General features: G+C 36.9%; 1 protein-coding gene across 1 annotated transcript in view; it reads right to left on the reverse strand.

Annotated features, from left to right (window-relative positions):
• ACAP2 (ArfGAP with coiled-coil, ankyrin repeat and PH domains 2) overlaps nt 1-16,817 on the reverse strand; it is a 141,436-nt gene that overhangs the window by 45,898 nt on the left and 78,721 nt on the right. Inside the window, exons 7-9 of the mRNA XM_075556235.1 lie at nt 9,723-9,767; nt 6,440-6,535; nt 1,851-1,925 (exon numbers count right to left, since the gene is read on the reverse strand). Coding sequence (XP_075412350.1) covers nt 1,851-1,925; nt 6,440-6,535; nt 9,723-9,767 — 216 coding nt within the window. The remainder of the gene's footprint in view (nt 1-1,850; nt 1,926-6,439; nt 6,536-9,722; nt 9,768-16,817) is intronic.

Consider the following 16,817-nt stretch of genomic DNA (forward strand, 5'->3'; position numbering starts at 1 on the left):
ACAGTGCTGCTGCAAGTGGCCATTTAGCACTATCTACAAAAGCTGAGCATTCATAAACCCTGCCGTCTAAACAGACACATGTGCCCCTGGCCAAACAGCACGGACATCATCTTTGTCTGCTTAAAACGTAATAAATGGGTCTCTATAAATTATTTTAAAGGTATTCACAGAAGATATTCATAACATCGATGCTTGTTAATTAATCAATGTTTGGTGATTGCTTCAAAACACCAAATAGTCACATTAGACACCTTCCCTTAGTTGTTAGATGGATTCTTGTTTTTACCTGTAATGCAGCCTGTGCCAGCATTTAAAAGTAGAAAAGAGGTAAGTATTCATAATAAGCAAAAATAATATCACCTTCTTTAATGGGAAAGAGTTCAGAATTATTTAAAGTCAGAAAAGTTAACCTCAGATTTAGTAAAGTCTATATGAATCTCAATACAACAATGAGCCTAAAATCAGCCCTTTGAGTGTACAGAATATAAAACAATTAGAGGATGCATAGTGTTTACTTTAAATTTCAGTCAGCAAGTATTCACATATTTCTATTAAAATCTTTCATTTTAATTACAAACGACCAGCCTCACATTTTTAACAATCTTTCGAGGGCAGTGTCATTAAAACAAGTTACAAAAAAACAAAAGTGAATCAAACTTTAAGAAAAGAGTCTCACAAGACTAGAAAATCATCACATATCAAAAAATAAGTTTCCTTAATTTTATTATGGGCTTCACTTTCACTATTTTCACTGACACATTTTCCATATCAAATTTAGTTTGTTGGCATTTTAAATTCTCTGTAAGCCATCACAAAGCTTGGTTTGACTGCTGAATACCAAGAGAAGAGAGGATCTTGAAGCAATGCCAGAGGCACAGTGGCACATAGCTTGTGTTACTGCCCTTACCTTCATACCGCTCCCCTTCACGCAGTAACAATAATAATATATAACTGATCAAGGGATCATGAGGGAGGGGAGAAAAGAGGGGCTGATACCAAGGGCTCAAGTAGAAACCAAATGTTTTGGAAATGTTGATGGCAACATATATACAAGTGTGCTTAATACAATTGAATGATGGATTGTTATAATATTAGCAAGAGCCCCCCCCAATAAAATGATTAATAATAAAAATAAAATGTATATATGATGGGGAAAAAAATCTGTCCTCTTATTTTCAGATTACTACATAAGATATGTCCCTGATCAAATACAATAAAGTATTATTAGATTGAATTTCAGGTATATCAACCCTCGAATCTTTTAGCATGCAAAAATCTTAAAAACTGGTTTAAACTTTAACTCCTCATTTTAAAAAATGCATCGTTCAAATATTAATCAATCAAGGCTTGGGCAATTTAACATGAAATGCAAGTGAGGCTTCTGTGAGGAGAGCCTTTAAGTGACAGGAACTCTAACATTCCAAAATACCCAACTCACATAATAACCCTACAGTGCACACACACAGGCACACACAGGCACACGCACAGGCGCACGCACAGGCACACACATTCCTTTTTAAAAAGAAATTCTTTTTCAGAATTCTTAACTGAAAGGAAATTCTTTTCATTAAATTCTAACTAAGAATCACTTTTAATTTACTTAGAGCGGAAGAGGCGGGTGGTTCAGGAGTATGGCTTTCAAATATACTTGATATGAAAGAATAATAAAATACATACCTTAACAACAGAAAAATCACTCCCTTTTTATAAAATGCGGAGGAATTCATCAACACTATTATTAAAGCAACTCACACAGCCTTTGCCCCAACATGTGGGAACTTTGCTGGGATCACTAAGCAAACAAGTGCATCTAAAGAGATCATCATCTCCTGCAGCCCCTCCCTCGGTACCTTTTGTTGAATGGTAGAATGCTTTTGCTCCATCTCTCTTTTCTCTTTTGCTGCGTCTACAACCAGTCGATCCAACTGAAAAATAAAAAAGGGGAAAAAGGTGCAGACTTAAAGGTCAAAGAAAAATGAACCCACATGATTATTCCTGTCACTTCACACGCAACAAGAAGCCAGTCACTTGAACTTGGCTTAACAAGACCAACTGGTTACCACTTTGGCAGTTTATGGTTGTTCTGGTATCAAATCCTCTAAGAAGAGAGAGGTCCACATCTCCATGAAGGAAAGCGTTTCCAACAACGGTCATAACACAAGCACACACGGGGGGAGCCCTTCCCAAAAGCAGTGCAGTGATGGCAAGTTCAGTCCTTGAGATAGGGGAGTAGCTGATCCTTTAGCAAATTCTGGCAGTCACAACAGAAGATGGAAACGAGATATTTGTGAGGTTTTTCCCAAATAGCAAAAAATAGCTGCTAAATGTTTTAAGCTGCTAAGCTTACCAGCTCAAAGTAATGGATACTTTCACAACCACTCATTCCAGCTGCTTCATTTTTGATGGTGGTTCCCTAATGTTATGATCAAATCTAATTTACTTAATAAAAAAGGCTAAAATAGCAATGGGATAAAATTACTTCTAAGATCAAGGTATAAAATCACCCACTTTTAAGAAACTTGCATCACGTGTTAAAGAAATGCACTAGATTTCTGAACTCTTATTTGCTAGAATAATAAACATTTGAGGTATAAAATAGCTTATTATATGGGTCTCCACATAATGGATTTAGATGGCAACTATGCTACTCTAGGATCTAACACATGCATGCCTTTGTGACATGTAACACATGTCTAAACACATGTCTAACACATGACTAAACAGGTGATGCTAGCATATGTGGCACTAGAAAAACGTGTGCCCTTACATGATATCATGGGTTTTAAAGTGTCTCATTGAATGGAGTATAAATATGATTCACTCATTAAGGCAAAAGTATAGTACAAGGCAGCTTTCAAGATAGACAGCAATATTTAAACCCTTGTGTGTATGTACCTTACACATGGTACTGCAGTGCAGGTGATGCATTTCTGCCCATTAAACTAACAGAAAATTCCTCTGCTGCAGCCCCACTCCAACATGACTGTACAGGAAAGTAGAGGATTCTCTTATCTATGCTGAGACAGGAAGGGAAAGAAAATGGATCTATCACCTAGGTGGGGGCTTGGGGAAAGAGGAGTTGAGATGTGAAGAGAATTGATCGTCTTCCCTCACTCACTCACGTCATGAGTCAGAACCACGACGTTAATGCTGAACCACTACGCCGCCAGGAAGCGTTTAGAACATAGCAGGATGGGTCCCACATTGGATGGATATTAAGAGTTGAACACACTATGCCCCTAGCTAAAGGGCCCTGTGGCGTAGTGGTTATGTGCTGGGCTGCTAACCACAAGGTCAGCAGATCCAAACCACCACACTCCACTTGATCCCATAAAGAGTTGTAGTCTTGGAAACGCACAGAAGAAATTCTACCCTGTTTTACAGGGTCACTAAGAGTCGGAATCAATTAGATAGCAGGAAGAAGTCACTAGCTAGGTCCCCTACCTTTCCCTGTGTTTTAAATCCCACCCCCTCCTACCAACTCAGATTGTCACCCCTTTCTCTTTTTTTCTTACCATATCCCTTTTGAACTATTTTGACATTTGTTCAAATCAACCCTGTCTTAAAGCCGCCCTCCAACCCACGTTCCTCTCTCTCACACGCACAACAAAACTTCTACATGAAAAGGTTGCCTCCATTCTGTTCTCATTCACTTCTGCCATGCAGGCCACGTGTCACTGAAGCAGCAACTCTCACAGAGATCCCCAACAGCCTTCTTGCTGCTAAAACCAATAGTTAACTTCGTTGATATTCTTTCCAATATTTGAGACTGATTTTCTTTTTGGTACAGTCTTTCCTTGGCCTGTAATATCAGTCTCCTTCCTGGTTTCTCACATTCGATCTCATCTCTATCTTCATGGCTCAGGAGTTCTTCTTACCCAGCCATCCCTTACAGTAAGCACGTACTGAGGCTCAGTTCCAAGCCATCTTCTCTTTTTACCCTCTACCGGTGAACCATAACTTGGAGAATAAAAATTTTAGGTATTGTATCCAGGAACCTACTTTTTCTTGTTTTAGTAGCACCATAATTTTGAGATATCTATTAACTCTCCTAAGGAGACCTGGTGGCATAGTGGATTACATGTTAGTCTGCTAACCACACGGCTGGCAGTTCAAAATCACCAGCTGCTTCATAGGAGAAAGATATGTCTTTCTACTCCTATGAAGAGTCAGTGTCTTGGAAACTCATGGAGCAGGTCTACTATCCTACAGGGTAGCTATGAGTCAGAATTGACTCAATGACAGTGAATTTGGTTTTAGTTTATTACTAACTCTTCTAGTCAATTCACTCACCACTTCAGGTTTTGGCAATTATATGCCATGATTTTTTTAGTCTCTCTCTGTTCTACCAAGTCAATGATTTTAACTGAACTCACCATATCTCTCTGCCCCAGACTGAGTGCACTTTAACTATTCCTCAAGCCTATTTACCTCTCTCCATCCTTATTTCCCTGTGACCAGTGATCCAGATGGCATTCTCCCGACTAAATTACTAGAAGAATATCCTAATTAGTCTCTCTCAGTCTAAATTGAGGCTCCATTCAAAATGTTCTACAAATACTTATTTTCCTAGACAATAAATGTGATGATGGTACTCCCTAGCCTGAAACGTTCAACAGCTCCTCAGAGGTGTTTATTCTAAACGTCTTCTAGTAATTGTAAGGTTCTGTGTGCAACCAGTTCCTGCTCAATCTATCCAGCTGAAGCTAGTACCAATTCCCACTTCACATTCTCTCTCTCTCTCTCTCTCTCTGACGCACACAGTTTGCTATCCTCTTCCACCCTTCTCATCTCAGCTTTCCTCTGAGATTCCTCAAATGAAGCCACAGTATCTGCTAGGCATCATAGACACTAGGGTTTAGATTCCTTTCAAGAGTCTGCAAAAGTATTTAATGGTAAGAACTGGGGAAATAAACTGTAAAACTGTAATTAAAATGTCTAAGAAATATACAATTCTTCCAACAAGTCAGTGCAATTCATTTTACACTCATATAATGATACTTGTTATGAGATATGGATTGAAATCTAGTGGGTGGCGGGCATCTGGCCTGCAAAATCACCACCACCAGCTAATACCACAGCCCTCACCAGAGAGAACCAGTTCCAGCCATCAACTTAGGGGTAAGGGGTCTAAATGTTTGATCAGTAAGACCTGCAAATTATGTTGTAAATGTACAAATGGCCTTGGCAGAAAAAAGGTTCCCCACTCCTGGCCTAGAGTTTAGGAAGATTTCGCCTTCCCCCCGAAAATCTAGGTTCGATGCCTTATCTTTGTGTGCCTGTAAGACTTCATCTCTCTCCTAAGAGGCACTCTCAGCAGTGGGGCTTAGATTCTGTCTGCCAAATTATTTATGCTAGCTGTCCCCAATATACAGCCCCTATTCTTTCCTTAATAATAAACAAAACCCACTTTCATCAAGTTGATCTGACTCATAACAACCCTATAAGACATTTGGGTTTGCAAAGCTGTAAATCTTTATCAGAGCAGAAAATCTCATCTCTCTCTCAGAGAGTAGTTAGCTGCCCAACTTATAACCCATGACACCACCATGTCTCCCTGAACAAAAGAATTCCCAAATTCTGACATCTTACATGGCTATCTGGCATCAAGTCTACCTTTTCCAGCTTTCCTTGAAGATCGTGAGTGAGACCTTGTAATTAAACAATGGCTGTTGGGATGCACAAAATATACAGGGATTAGCAATTAGGTGAGTTGGTGGTTTGATTCAATCAGCTGACGTTCTGTGGAAGCAGATCTCTAATCCATGGCACATGGATTGTTGTGGTGACCACCCCCAACCATAAAATTATTTTCGTTGCTACTTCATTACTGTAATTTTGCTCTTGTTATGAATCGGGTGACCCCCGTGAAAGGGTCATTCAACCCCCCCAAAAGAGGTCACGACCCACAGATTGAGAACCACTGTTCTAAAGCTTTATTTATTCAAAATGCCAAAACACAATCTTTAAAAAAAATCTGTTTTTAATAAAAAGAAGCTCTAGCTCATATAAAAACAGAACATGAATGCAATTATCCATCTATAAGACTTTAAATAAAATGTTTTTGTTACATGTGATCGTGTCAGCTCTGATCCATAGTGACCTTATGCACAAGAGAAAAAAATACTGCATCATCCTCACAAATTGCCCCATTTGAGCCCATTGTTGCAACTAAACATGAATATACCTCTATATTTTATTTCAAAATTCTCCTTTTTAGCACTTTCACATACCATCTATGTAAAACAAAGTTACTTTTCACCTTTAAGTTCCTCTTTTGGTTACACATTTAATCCATATACAAATCTGCTATAGGATCAAAGTTCTTCATTAAGTAAATGGTATGTGACATCTCCTAATAGGGATGCTTACTTTCTTTATTTCTAAAAATACAGGATCAGTATATAACACAAAAGGAAATAGTAAAGTCCAAGATTACCTGTACACCAAGATCCTTCATGTACGGCCCAAGTTCACTAAACAAATCATATCCTTGATGAAAGAAGGCCAAATGTGCATACATAAAGGATAACATCTAATAGGGGGAAAAAATGACCATTTTATAATTTAATTCTTAGTAAACATTCTGAATTTTTAAAAATATCCCAAGCCTATTTGATATTTTTAAATTATTTCTAAAGACTCAAAGGTGCCAAGCCAGTTTAAAATAAAACAGTATTTTTTATTCAGAGCATTTCAAAAATATCTGGTAATGTAACAAAAAATAAATTTTGTGTAAAATAAATATCCACCATTTGTGTATCAGTTTGCCGCACTGTGGTGGCTTTGTACGTTGCTGTGATGCTATGTCACTGGCATTGCACATGCCAGCAGGGTCACCCAAAGTGAACCGGTTTCAGTGGAGCATCCAGACTAAGAACAGTCAGCAAAGAAGGGCTCGGCTCCCCACTTCAGAAGAAGACACTGCTGAAAACCTAATGCATAGCGTCAAAACATTTTCAAGTAATGAAATAAATATACCAGTACTTTAAAATTTTGTGAATTTCCCAAATTTTAGTGGTCTAGACTCTACCTAGATGATCAACATTTAAGTAGTAATAATTTATCAAACTTTCAATATCATCACCATCTCCCTAGGTACATTACTAAATATTGATGAACTCTTTCAATGATGAACTCACTCATAAAGCTTAGATTACAAATAAAACATAAAAAGATAAAAGCACAAGGTCTGAAAACAAAAGCATGACAAACACTGTACAAGCACAACCTGAAGTAGGAGTACACTGTTCTTTTCTTGCTCGGGATACTAAAATGAGCCAAAGAGATTTCTTTCTATTCATTCTACAAACTTAAAATTAACATTAAGTTAAGATCTCATCCCTAAGTTTTTCTCTATTTTTATTTCTTCCATAATTGTCTGAGTTTTGTTACATGTGGGTGAATTATATAATTATGTACATATACTGAACAATTTTTCCAAACATCTGTGTATATTTGGCAAGAGCCATATGTTCAGTTCTCTAAAATCTAAAATACTTTTACTCCTTAATGCTCAAGAATTTACTAAAAAACTTTTTTCAAAATGAAAATCCAATTCAATAAGACAAAGGCAAATGGCAAGTCACAAAAAGAAGAAGATAATGGTGATGCTTATGCAAACTGGTAACCATAATTTGAAAAAGAAAAACTTTATGAAAATATAGGGAATGCTTGTACATAAAAGCACATAATAAACAAGACAAGAATAGCAAAGACATAAGTTAACAGTCTTACTACATAGAGAAAGTACAGTCCAGTATAAAAAAGAATAATACTTGAACAGAAAAAGACAAAGAACTTAATAGAAACCACAAGAGACCAGAAGTGTGTAAAATAAAATATACAAATGCATTTATATTAACAAAATATGAAACAACGAGATTATGCTTTGTATCTACTCAATTGGGAATAGATTATCGGGCATATACTGTAATGGTAAAAATGTGGGAAACTTGCTCCCACATCATTAATGAAAATGTGAAAATGGTTGTTGAACCTTAAAATCTGGCAGTATTTTTCAAAATGTTTACAAACTTTGACATCTACGTTTCTATTCTAAGGAAATAATGAAGATTAATCATTAGGATGATCATCATGATGTTATTTTTTTTCAATGTCAAAAACACAGAAATAACCTAAGTATCTATTATTGGGAAAAGTAAATTTATGGTATATTACAGAGGTCAGGCAAACCATGACCTACAAACTGAATACAGCCCCATCACCAATTCTGTATAGTCTATGAGTTATAAATGATATTTGCATTTTTAATAGAAAAAGAAAATGGAAAGAATACTATTTAACAACACACGAAACTATGATTTCAAATTTCAGAATCCATAAAATAAGGTTTCACTGGAAAGGCAAGGTGTTCGTTTACATATTCTGTAAGGCTGCTTCCTCCTCACTTGATGGCCCTGCCTTGGTTTGGTCTTGTCCTCCTTACAATGGTGGCAGAGTTGGGTACTTAAAACAGAGATTGTATGGCCTACAAAATCAAACATATTTACTATCAAACCCTTTATGAAGGTTTGCTGATCCCTGGTGTATTCATGTGGTAGAACTGTGCCTGGCTACATTTAATAAAGAATATTTAATGACATAGGATTATTTTGAAGTGTAATAGTTTTAAAATGTAACTAATAAAATTGTAGGAATGATTTACAGCTTTTTGAAAGTAACTTTAAAAGCTACATACATACATACATACATATAGATGCATACAGACACAGAGAAGACTGGAAGATATACACCAAACATTAATGGTGGTTCGCCCTTAGAGCAAAGTCAGACAAGTTTCAAAACATGAACATGTGTGCAATCAAGACAATATGACCATCTTCCCACTTCTTTCTAAACTTTAGAGCAGTAAAAACCATTTGTCACCATGGATACAGAAAGTTAGTGATGAGGGAAAAGTGGTCGCAAATTTCATCCCATTTGGGATGTAGCTGTAAACAACCTACAAGACCCTAATGGAAAAATTCCCAAATAATATAAAATTCATATAAACCCTCAAACTCAAAATTTATATGCATAAATAAAACAAAATTATGCAAGGAAATAAAATACTTTGAAAGAGAAAATAATTAAACCAAATATGAGGCTCCAAAAAATTCATGGAATAATTCCATTATCTTTCATTTTTCCACTAACTTTTTGAAGCTCCCTCACATAAACTAGATGAAATACAAACCTAACTGTAACAGCATTTTATTTCATATATTTCAAAACAAAACCTGAAATGTTCCCAGATACATTTACATCAACCACTTCCATATATTTACCAAATATAACCAAGTACCTACTACCCACATAGCATCTCAGTAAGATAAAACAGCACAATGTAAAAACTGCCTTTAGGGAGCTAAGTAAAAAGAGATAAGACACACATATATAATTAGAGGAAGAGGAGACAAGAAGTGGTTAATTGATATAAGTATAAAGATTAACAAGAGCAATCATTAGCTTCATTTATCTACATACACACACATGCATGTATACACATACCTAATACACATACACACCATGAAGGCAGCTTCAAAGAGTTCCAATTAACAGAATGGGATTTTCCTACAAAGTTTCTGAAGCCCCCTTATATATGTGTATGCATACATTCCACCTTCCCCCCCACATCAGATGTAACTTTAAATACTTAAATAAATATGATGTGGTTTACATTAAAATATCTGAAACATCTTTTCAATAAATAATCTTACTGATTTTAGGATTTCTGATCTCCTTTTTGATTGAAGAACATTAATCTGAGGAAAAATACACACGAGTTAATCAACCATGCCTTACTTTAAAAAGTGAATAATGCAATACTGTAACGTGTTTATTCGAATTATTTAACACTTTCCAGAAGAGTAAATAAAAACAAAGTTCAAGCTTTCACCATTCAACCTTCATTTCATAAACATTAAGACAAATACATCAATAACATTCCCATCTATTTTGAGCTCAAAGAAAAACTGGTCATTTACCAGAGCATGCACACAACAAAGGGAATCCAGATAAATAAAATCCCTCAGGGCCAACAAGGAGAGTAGAGATACCAAGATGGATTAGAGGAGGGTCGGGGGAGAAACAGGGAATCATCACAAGGATCAATCTAGAACCTCCTCCCAAGGGGACGAATAACGGAAAAGTGGGTAAGAGGCAACGGAGGACGATGTAAGATATGGAATCAATAATCTATAACTTATCAAGGGTTCGTGAGTCGGGGAGGGGGAAGAAATGGGGAGCTGATATCAGGGCTCAAGTGGGAAGAGAATGCTTTGAAATTGATGATGGCAGCCATATGTGTTTGACACTGAAGGAATGTATGGATTGTGTTGAGATGTAAGAGCCCCAAGTTAAAGTATTCATTTAAAAAAATTGCCTGGCTCACCAAGGGCTAGATGGAAACTGAGTACAAGTTGTCCAGTGAGGATCATAGCACCAGGCATATTCTCCTCTTGGGACAGAAGAGAAGCAAGCCTCATATTTGTCCACAGAGTGGGTGGGCATTTTGTAACTGCTGACCGCGGGGCTGGTAGTCTAATGAGTAAGTGCCTATGCCCTCAGTCGATTTGCAATCTGGACAGAATTAGTACAAAGATGGACCATTATTAAATATATCTTATTTTTACAGGTATACCAATCTATTTTAACTTAGAATTTTCAAGAATTTATCAAGTAATTGGGTGAAGAAAAATTGTGCTTGATGTTTACAAAATTAGATTAAGTCATTACTGAACATTCTTTTCTCTGATTTAATTAATAATTTGATTGCAACCTTCTTCAGCATCATTTAAAAGAATGTTTCACATTTTGTACTAGCACAGCTCTATTAGCCATCCTCAGTAGTGACATATTTGAAACAGAGTCATGTTCATGAGACTTTTTGATGATGCAAGCCTTTCCCCCTGGAATTTATTTGCTGTATTATAGTCTTAGTACCTTATGATAAAATAAAATTTCCAGAGTAAAAAAAAAACTTGGCAGAAAAGTATCCCAACTTCTCCCCAAAGCTTTGCCTGAGATTATCCTATGTCATTATTTAATTGTTCTGTATTGTCCACGTCTCACTGAAAATTCAGAAATAAATTCTGAAATAGCTAGGTCAAGAAAGCTTGTAATCAGGTTTTTGGTGACTCTCCATTGAGGTATTTAATGTTTAGTGCACAGAAGCAGGATAAATATGATTCCCCCCCACCAAATATATTCGGAAAACCTTACTCAGAAGATAAATGAATTCATTGATATGGTGATTTGTAAGATTACAATTATCTGACCAAACCAGGCATTCATGAATGTAGAAAGATTAAAAAACAAAACAGGTAATTATTCTAATTATACTCATCACAAAGAAATTGACTCTTCTGCAAGGAATTAAAACAACTTCAGGGTATCTATGTATCATTATTTATAAAGTATTTAAAAAATCAATTGAATAAACAATAAGTCTTATTAATCAAACAACTCCTAAGGAATATTTTATTTTACTCAACTGGGTTTTTCAGATGCAGGCTCAGTTAATTAATTCAGTCATTTCTACTAACCTAAATTAAGTAGTGTCCCATCCCCTTTGTAATTCATTTATACAATGAAGCTGTATAACACACCATGATCCAAAACAAAATACAAATTCTATACTCTTTATATAAAAAAAGAAAAACTGGTCATTTAAATGCTTTTTTTTTGGTGGGAGGGGCACTTAAATTATAAAACTGCAGGGACAAAACTATTTTGAAATGTGAACTTCCTAGCATGCCCACCTTTTCCTCACCCTCCTTTCTATTCATCAAGACTCTTTAACAGACACCTTTCATACAAGTTCCCAAATATTTTACCACTATCACCATCAACCTCCATTCAGTTTCCTGGTCTGTTGCAATCGTCTGTGAACTAGTTTTTCTGCTTTCTAACATAACTCCCTATAAGCCATTCTCCACAATGCAATGAAAGGGAACTTTTAAACGAATGTAAACAAGATCATGTTTTCTCCAGCTTAAAATCCTCCCCTGGCTTCCACTTAAGCCTGGATAAAATGAGAACTACTATGCCATTTCTGAACCCCACTTAACAGTTATTCCCCCCACCCAGAGGTCTTCAGTCTCTCTAGGTGACTTGCTTCCTCTTTGGCTCAAAGAATTCCTGCCAACCAGATTCACCTTAAGTACCATCTCTTCACTAAAGGAACCCCAGAAGCACTCTCTAGTTTATCAAACTTATTTCTTTACTTAAAAGCATTTCTCACTACTTTATATTTTCTCAGTGAACCACAATGATGCTGTCGGGCTAATGGGCTGATCATTTAAATTCATCAGGGGATTTGTGGAAGAAAAATAAGACTTGCTCCAGTAAAGACTTACAATCTTGAAAGTCCTAAGGAGTAGTCCTTACTCCACCTTATCTCTAGTAGCTATGAACAAGTGAAGTGGGTATATTTCCTTATTTATTTGTGTTCTCCAGCTAAAGTATAAGCTCTAAAAAATCAGTTATTTTTCTTATTCCCATCTGTATTCCCTATAAGGCATATGATTAGCATTCAATAAATACTGTTAAATAAATTAATAAACAAAGGTATTTTAGTTAGACCTAATATTCTAAATAGTTAGGCTTAATATTTAGTTACTTAATATACCAAATTAGTATATAAACATACTTAATATACTCAAAAAGGAATAAAATAGATGTTTTCATGATCTACCTATAACCTCCTCCCTGTGGGATGGACAACAGAAAAGTGGGTGAAGGGAAATGTCAGACAGTGTAAGATATGACAAAATAATAATAATTTATAAATTATCAAGGGTTCATTAGGGCAGGGGAGTGGGAAGGGAGGGGAAAATGAGGAGCTGATATTAAGGGCATAAGTAGAAAGCAAATATTTTGAGAATGATGATGGCAACAAATGTACAAATGTGCTTGACACAATGGATGGATGGATGGATGGATTGTGATACGAACTGTACAAGCCCCCAATAAAATGATTTTTTTACAAAGAAAAATAAATAAAAGTCTTGAATAAAAAAGTAAATTCAAATATGTAAGGAAAGTTAAACATGGCAAATTTTTTATATTTGGATACTTATCATTTATTATTACCTAAAACAGTAAGGCCCAAACAATAAAATGACAAAATAAAACGAGCAAGCTAATAGTGTTTTAGGTTGATTTTGTTTTAAGTTGGGCCACACTTAAAATTATTGATGGACACTAAAATTATTTATTGTGTATATGAAAATAATGAGTATGTTAGCAGGATCCATCAAATACAATTTAAGCTATTCATTATTCAAAAAGTATGTAAAACATATATTTCACAACCATTCACTAGAAGTTAGGGCTACCGTCCAAGAATAGAAAAGACATGTAAAAATTACAGTAAATGTAACAAGTGGCCTACTAGCAAGGTTTGTAACTACACTGAAAACACAGAAGCAGTAAACACACAGTAAGTACACACAGTACTTCCTTCTACTTTCCCTGGTAAAACAACGCAAAATAATTAATTTAATGGTGGTGCAGTGGGCTAGTAACACCAAGGTCAGAGTTCAAAAACACTAGCCACTCCATATGGGAAAGGGTTTTCTACTCCCATAAAGAGTTACTCTTGGACACAATCACTGAAGACAAGGAGGGTGCGTAAGCAAATGTGGTGAAGAAAGCTGATGGTGCCCGGCTATCAAGATACATACAGCACATGAGGTCTTAAAGGCTTGAAAGTAAACAAGCGGACATCTAGCCTAGAAGCAACAAAGCCCACATGGAAGAAGCACAACAGTCTGTGTCATCACAAGGTATTGATGGGATCAAGTATCAGGCAACAGAGAACAAAAAATCATATCATTGTAAATGAGGGGGAAGTGTGGAGTGGGGATGCAAAGCCCATCTTAAATGTCTCCTCCCTCCACTATCATGATCCTAATTCAACCTTACAAATCCAGTTATACCAGAGGATGCACACTGGTGCAGATAGGAACTGGAAACACAGGAAATACAGGACTAGTAATGAGAGTGGCGATACTGGGAGGGTCCAGGGAAGGTGGGGTAGAAAGGAGGAACCAATTACAATGATCTACATATAACCCCCTCCTTGAGGGACGGACAACAGAAAAGTGGGTGAAGGGAGATGTTGGACAGTGTAAGACATGACAAAATAATAATAATTTATAAATTATCAAGGGTTCATGAGGGAAGGTGGTGGGGAGGGAGTGGAAAAAATGAAGAGCTGATACCAAGGGCTCAAGTAGAAAGCAAATATTTTGAGAATGATGATGGCAACAAATGTACAAATGTGCTTGATACAATGGATGGATGTATGGATTGTGGTAAAATTGTATGAGTCCCCAATAAAATGAGTAAAACAAAAAAAAGAGTTAGTCTTGGAAACTCACAGGAGCAATTCTACCCTGTCCTATAGGGCTACTCTGAGTTGGCACTGACTCGAAGGCAGTGAGTTTGGTGTTTTCTGTTACCTTAATACGCTAGACAAGAAATAATGACTGGTATTAAAATGACAACAAGGGTGAGAAAAGATTTCAGAAGTTTAACTGAGGGAGCTCCAAGATGTTTTAGTGGCTCAATAAAATAGCTGAGAATAAAGGGGACACTCAACATACTTCTTCTATGTTCAGTCTGTATGATGGAGTGTGGTGATATTATCCAGTTAAGCAAGGCATCGAGAAGGTGAAGAAGACAGATTCAAGGTCAGACACGCGAGCTCTTGCGGCAACTCGACTATGATAAATGGAGATTTTTGTCATCAACGTACAGGGGCTAATTCAAACAAGAGGCATGATGTGATTGTCAGGAAACCATCAAATAAGAAAAGGATCGAAGGTGAAACACTAAAAGAGAAGAAAAAAAGGATAAAAGGCAGTGGAGAGAGTTCCAAATCAGAATCATCATGGACCATGAGGTGAGGAAAAAGTGATTTCAGACAGATCAAAGACAAAGCACATTTCAAGAAAGTGGTTGATGTCTATCATGTCAGTGAAACCGAATAGTCAAGTGGATCAAAATCTAAACTGTCTATGATCCTTGAATAAGTCCTTAGTATGAGTAGTTTCAATGGAATGATAGTGGGGGTTACATACTAATACCCTAAGCCAGGGACCCTCAAACTTTTTAAACAGGGGCCAGTTCACTGTCCCTCAGACCTGTTGGAGGGCCAGACTATAGTTTAAAAAAACTATGAACAAATTCCTATGCACACTGCACATATATTATTTTGAAGTAAAACAACAAACGGGGCAAAAACACCTGGCGGGCTGAATAAATGTCCTCAGTGGGCCACATGTGGCCCGCCAGCCATAGTTTGAGGACGTCTGCCCTAAGCTGTATATTGTGGGATGAATGTGAGAGTAAGAGGAGACTGAAAATACAGACTACACTATCCCAAAGTCTTTCACCCATAAATGGAGTGTATTTCATTTTTTTGGACTTAAATTCTCTCTTACCAAGCAAGAATGTAGTAGGAAAAAAAAATCTAATGTTTACAAAGTTACCTAAAAAACTCTAATCAGTGGTTGTCAAGTCAATTCTGACTCAAGCCAACTCCACTTGTGTGAGTGTAGAACTAGACTCCATAAGGTTTTCAATGGCTGACTATTTGGGACTAGATTGTCAGGCCTTTCTTCTGAGACATCTCTGGGTAGATATGAACAGACAACCTTTCAGTTAACAGCTTAGCCTTCAAATGTTGTTTGCAAAACCCAGGTAACTTCACAAAGTTACCATATTGTTTTTAAAATTCATCATTTTATTGTGGGGCTCTTACAAATCTTATAACAATCCACCATTCCGTAGTATTAAGTGTGCTCATCCATATGTTGGCATCATTTCCAAAACATTTTGTTTTCTTTCTACTTGAGCCCTTGGTATCAGTTCCTCTGTTTTCCTGATGTCTCACCCACCCACCTACCCTCGTGAATCAATTATATATTATGGTTATTTCGTGTTTTACACTGTCCATTGTCTCTCTTCACCCACCTTTCTGCTATTCATACCCCCCGGGGGGGGCTGGTGGCTGGCTATATATCCAGCTTTGTGATGAGTTCCCCCTTTCTCCTCTCCGCCTCCCCCCCACCTCATGATATCACTACTCCCACTACTATTCCTGAGGGTTTTATCTGTCCTGAATTCCATGTGTTGAGAACTCTTACTCTGGTCTAGCCGGATTTGTAAGGTAGAACTGGGTCATGGTAGTAGGAGGGAGTGGAGGGGGAGGGGAAGCATTCAGGAACTAGAGGAATTATGTGTGTTTCATTGATGCTACATTGCCCCCTGATTGAAATGTCCCTTCCTTGTAACCCCTCTGTGGGGGGATGTCTAATCGTCTACAGATGGACTTTTGGTCTCCACTCCAACCCCCCTCATTCACATCAATATAATTGTTTGTTTTGAATCTTTTGATACCTGATACCTATTACTGTCGACACCTCATGATCATACAGGCTGGTGTGCTTCTTCCACGTGGGTTTTGTTGCTTCTGAGCTAGATGGCCGCTTGTTTATCTCCAAGCCTTTAAGACCCCAGATGCTGTATCCTTGGATACCCAGGAACCATCCACTTTCTTCACCACATTTACTTACACACCCATTTTGTCTTCAGAGATCATGTCAGGAAGGTATCAAAGGGTACCAGGTTATTAGAACAAAGTGTCCCTGTGTTAAGGGAAGCCAAAGTCCATCTGCTATCTTAATAGTTAACATATAAATAGATGTACATTGGCATCTATCCCTTTCATTATAAATTAATGTGTATATATATGTATATATATACATATCTATAGCTACACCTCTAAAACCATGTTGCTTTTA

Source organism: Tenrec ecaudatus, chromosome 8 (assembly GCF_050624435.1).
Source record: "Tenrec ecaudatus isolate mTenEca1 chromosome 8, mTenEca1.hap1, whole genome shotgun sequence".
In the NCBI taxonomy this organism is placed as follows: Eukaryota; Metazoa; Chordata; class Mammalia; order Afrosoricida; family Tenrecidae; genus Tenrec; species Tenrec ecaudatus.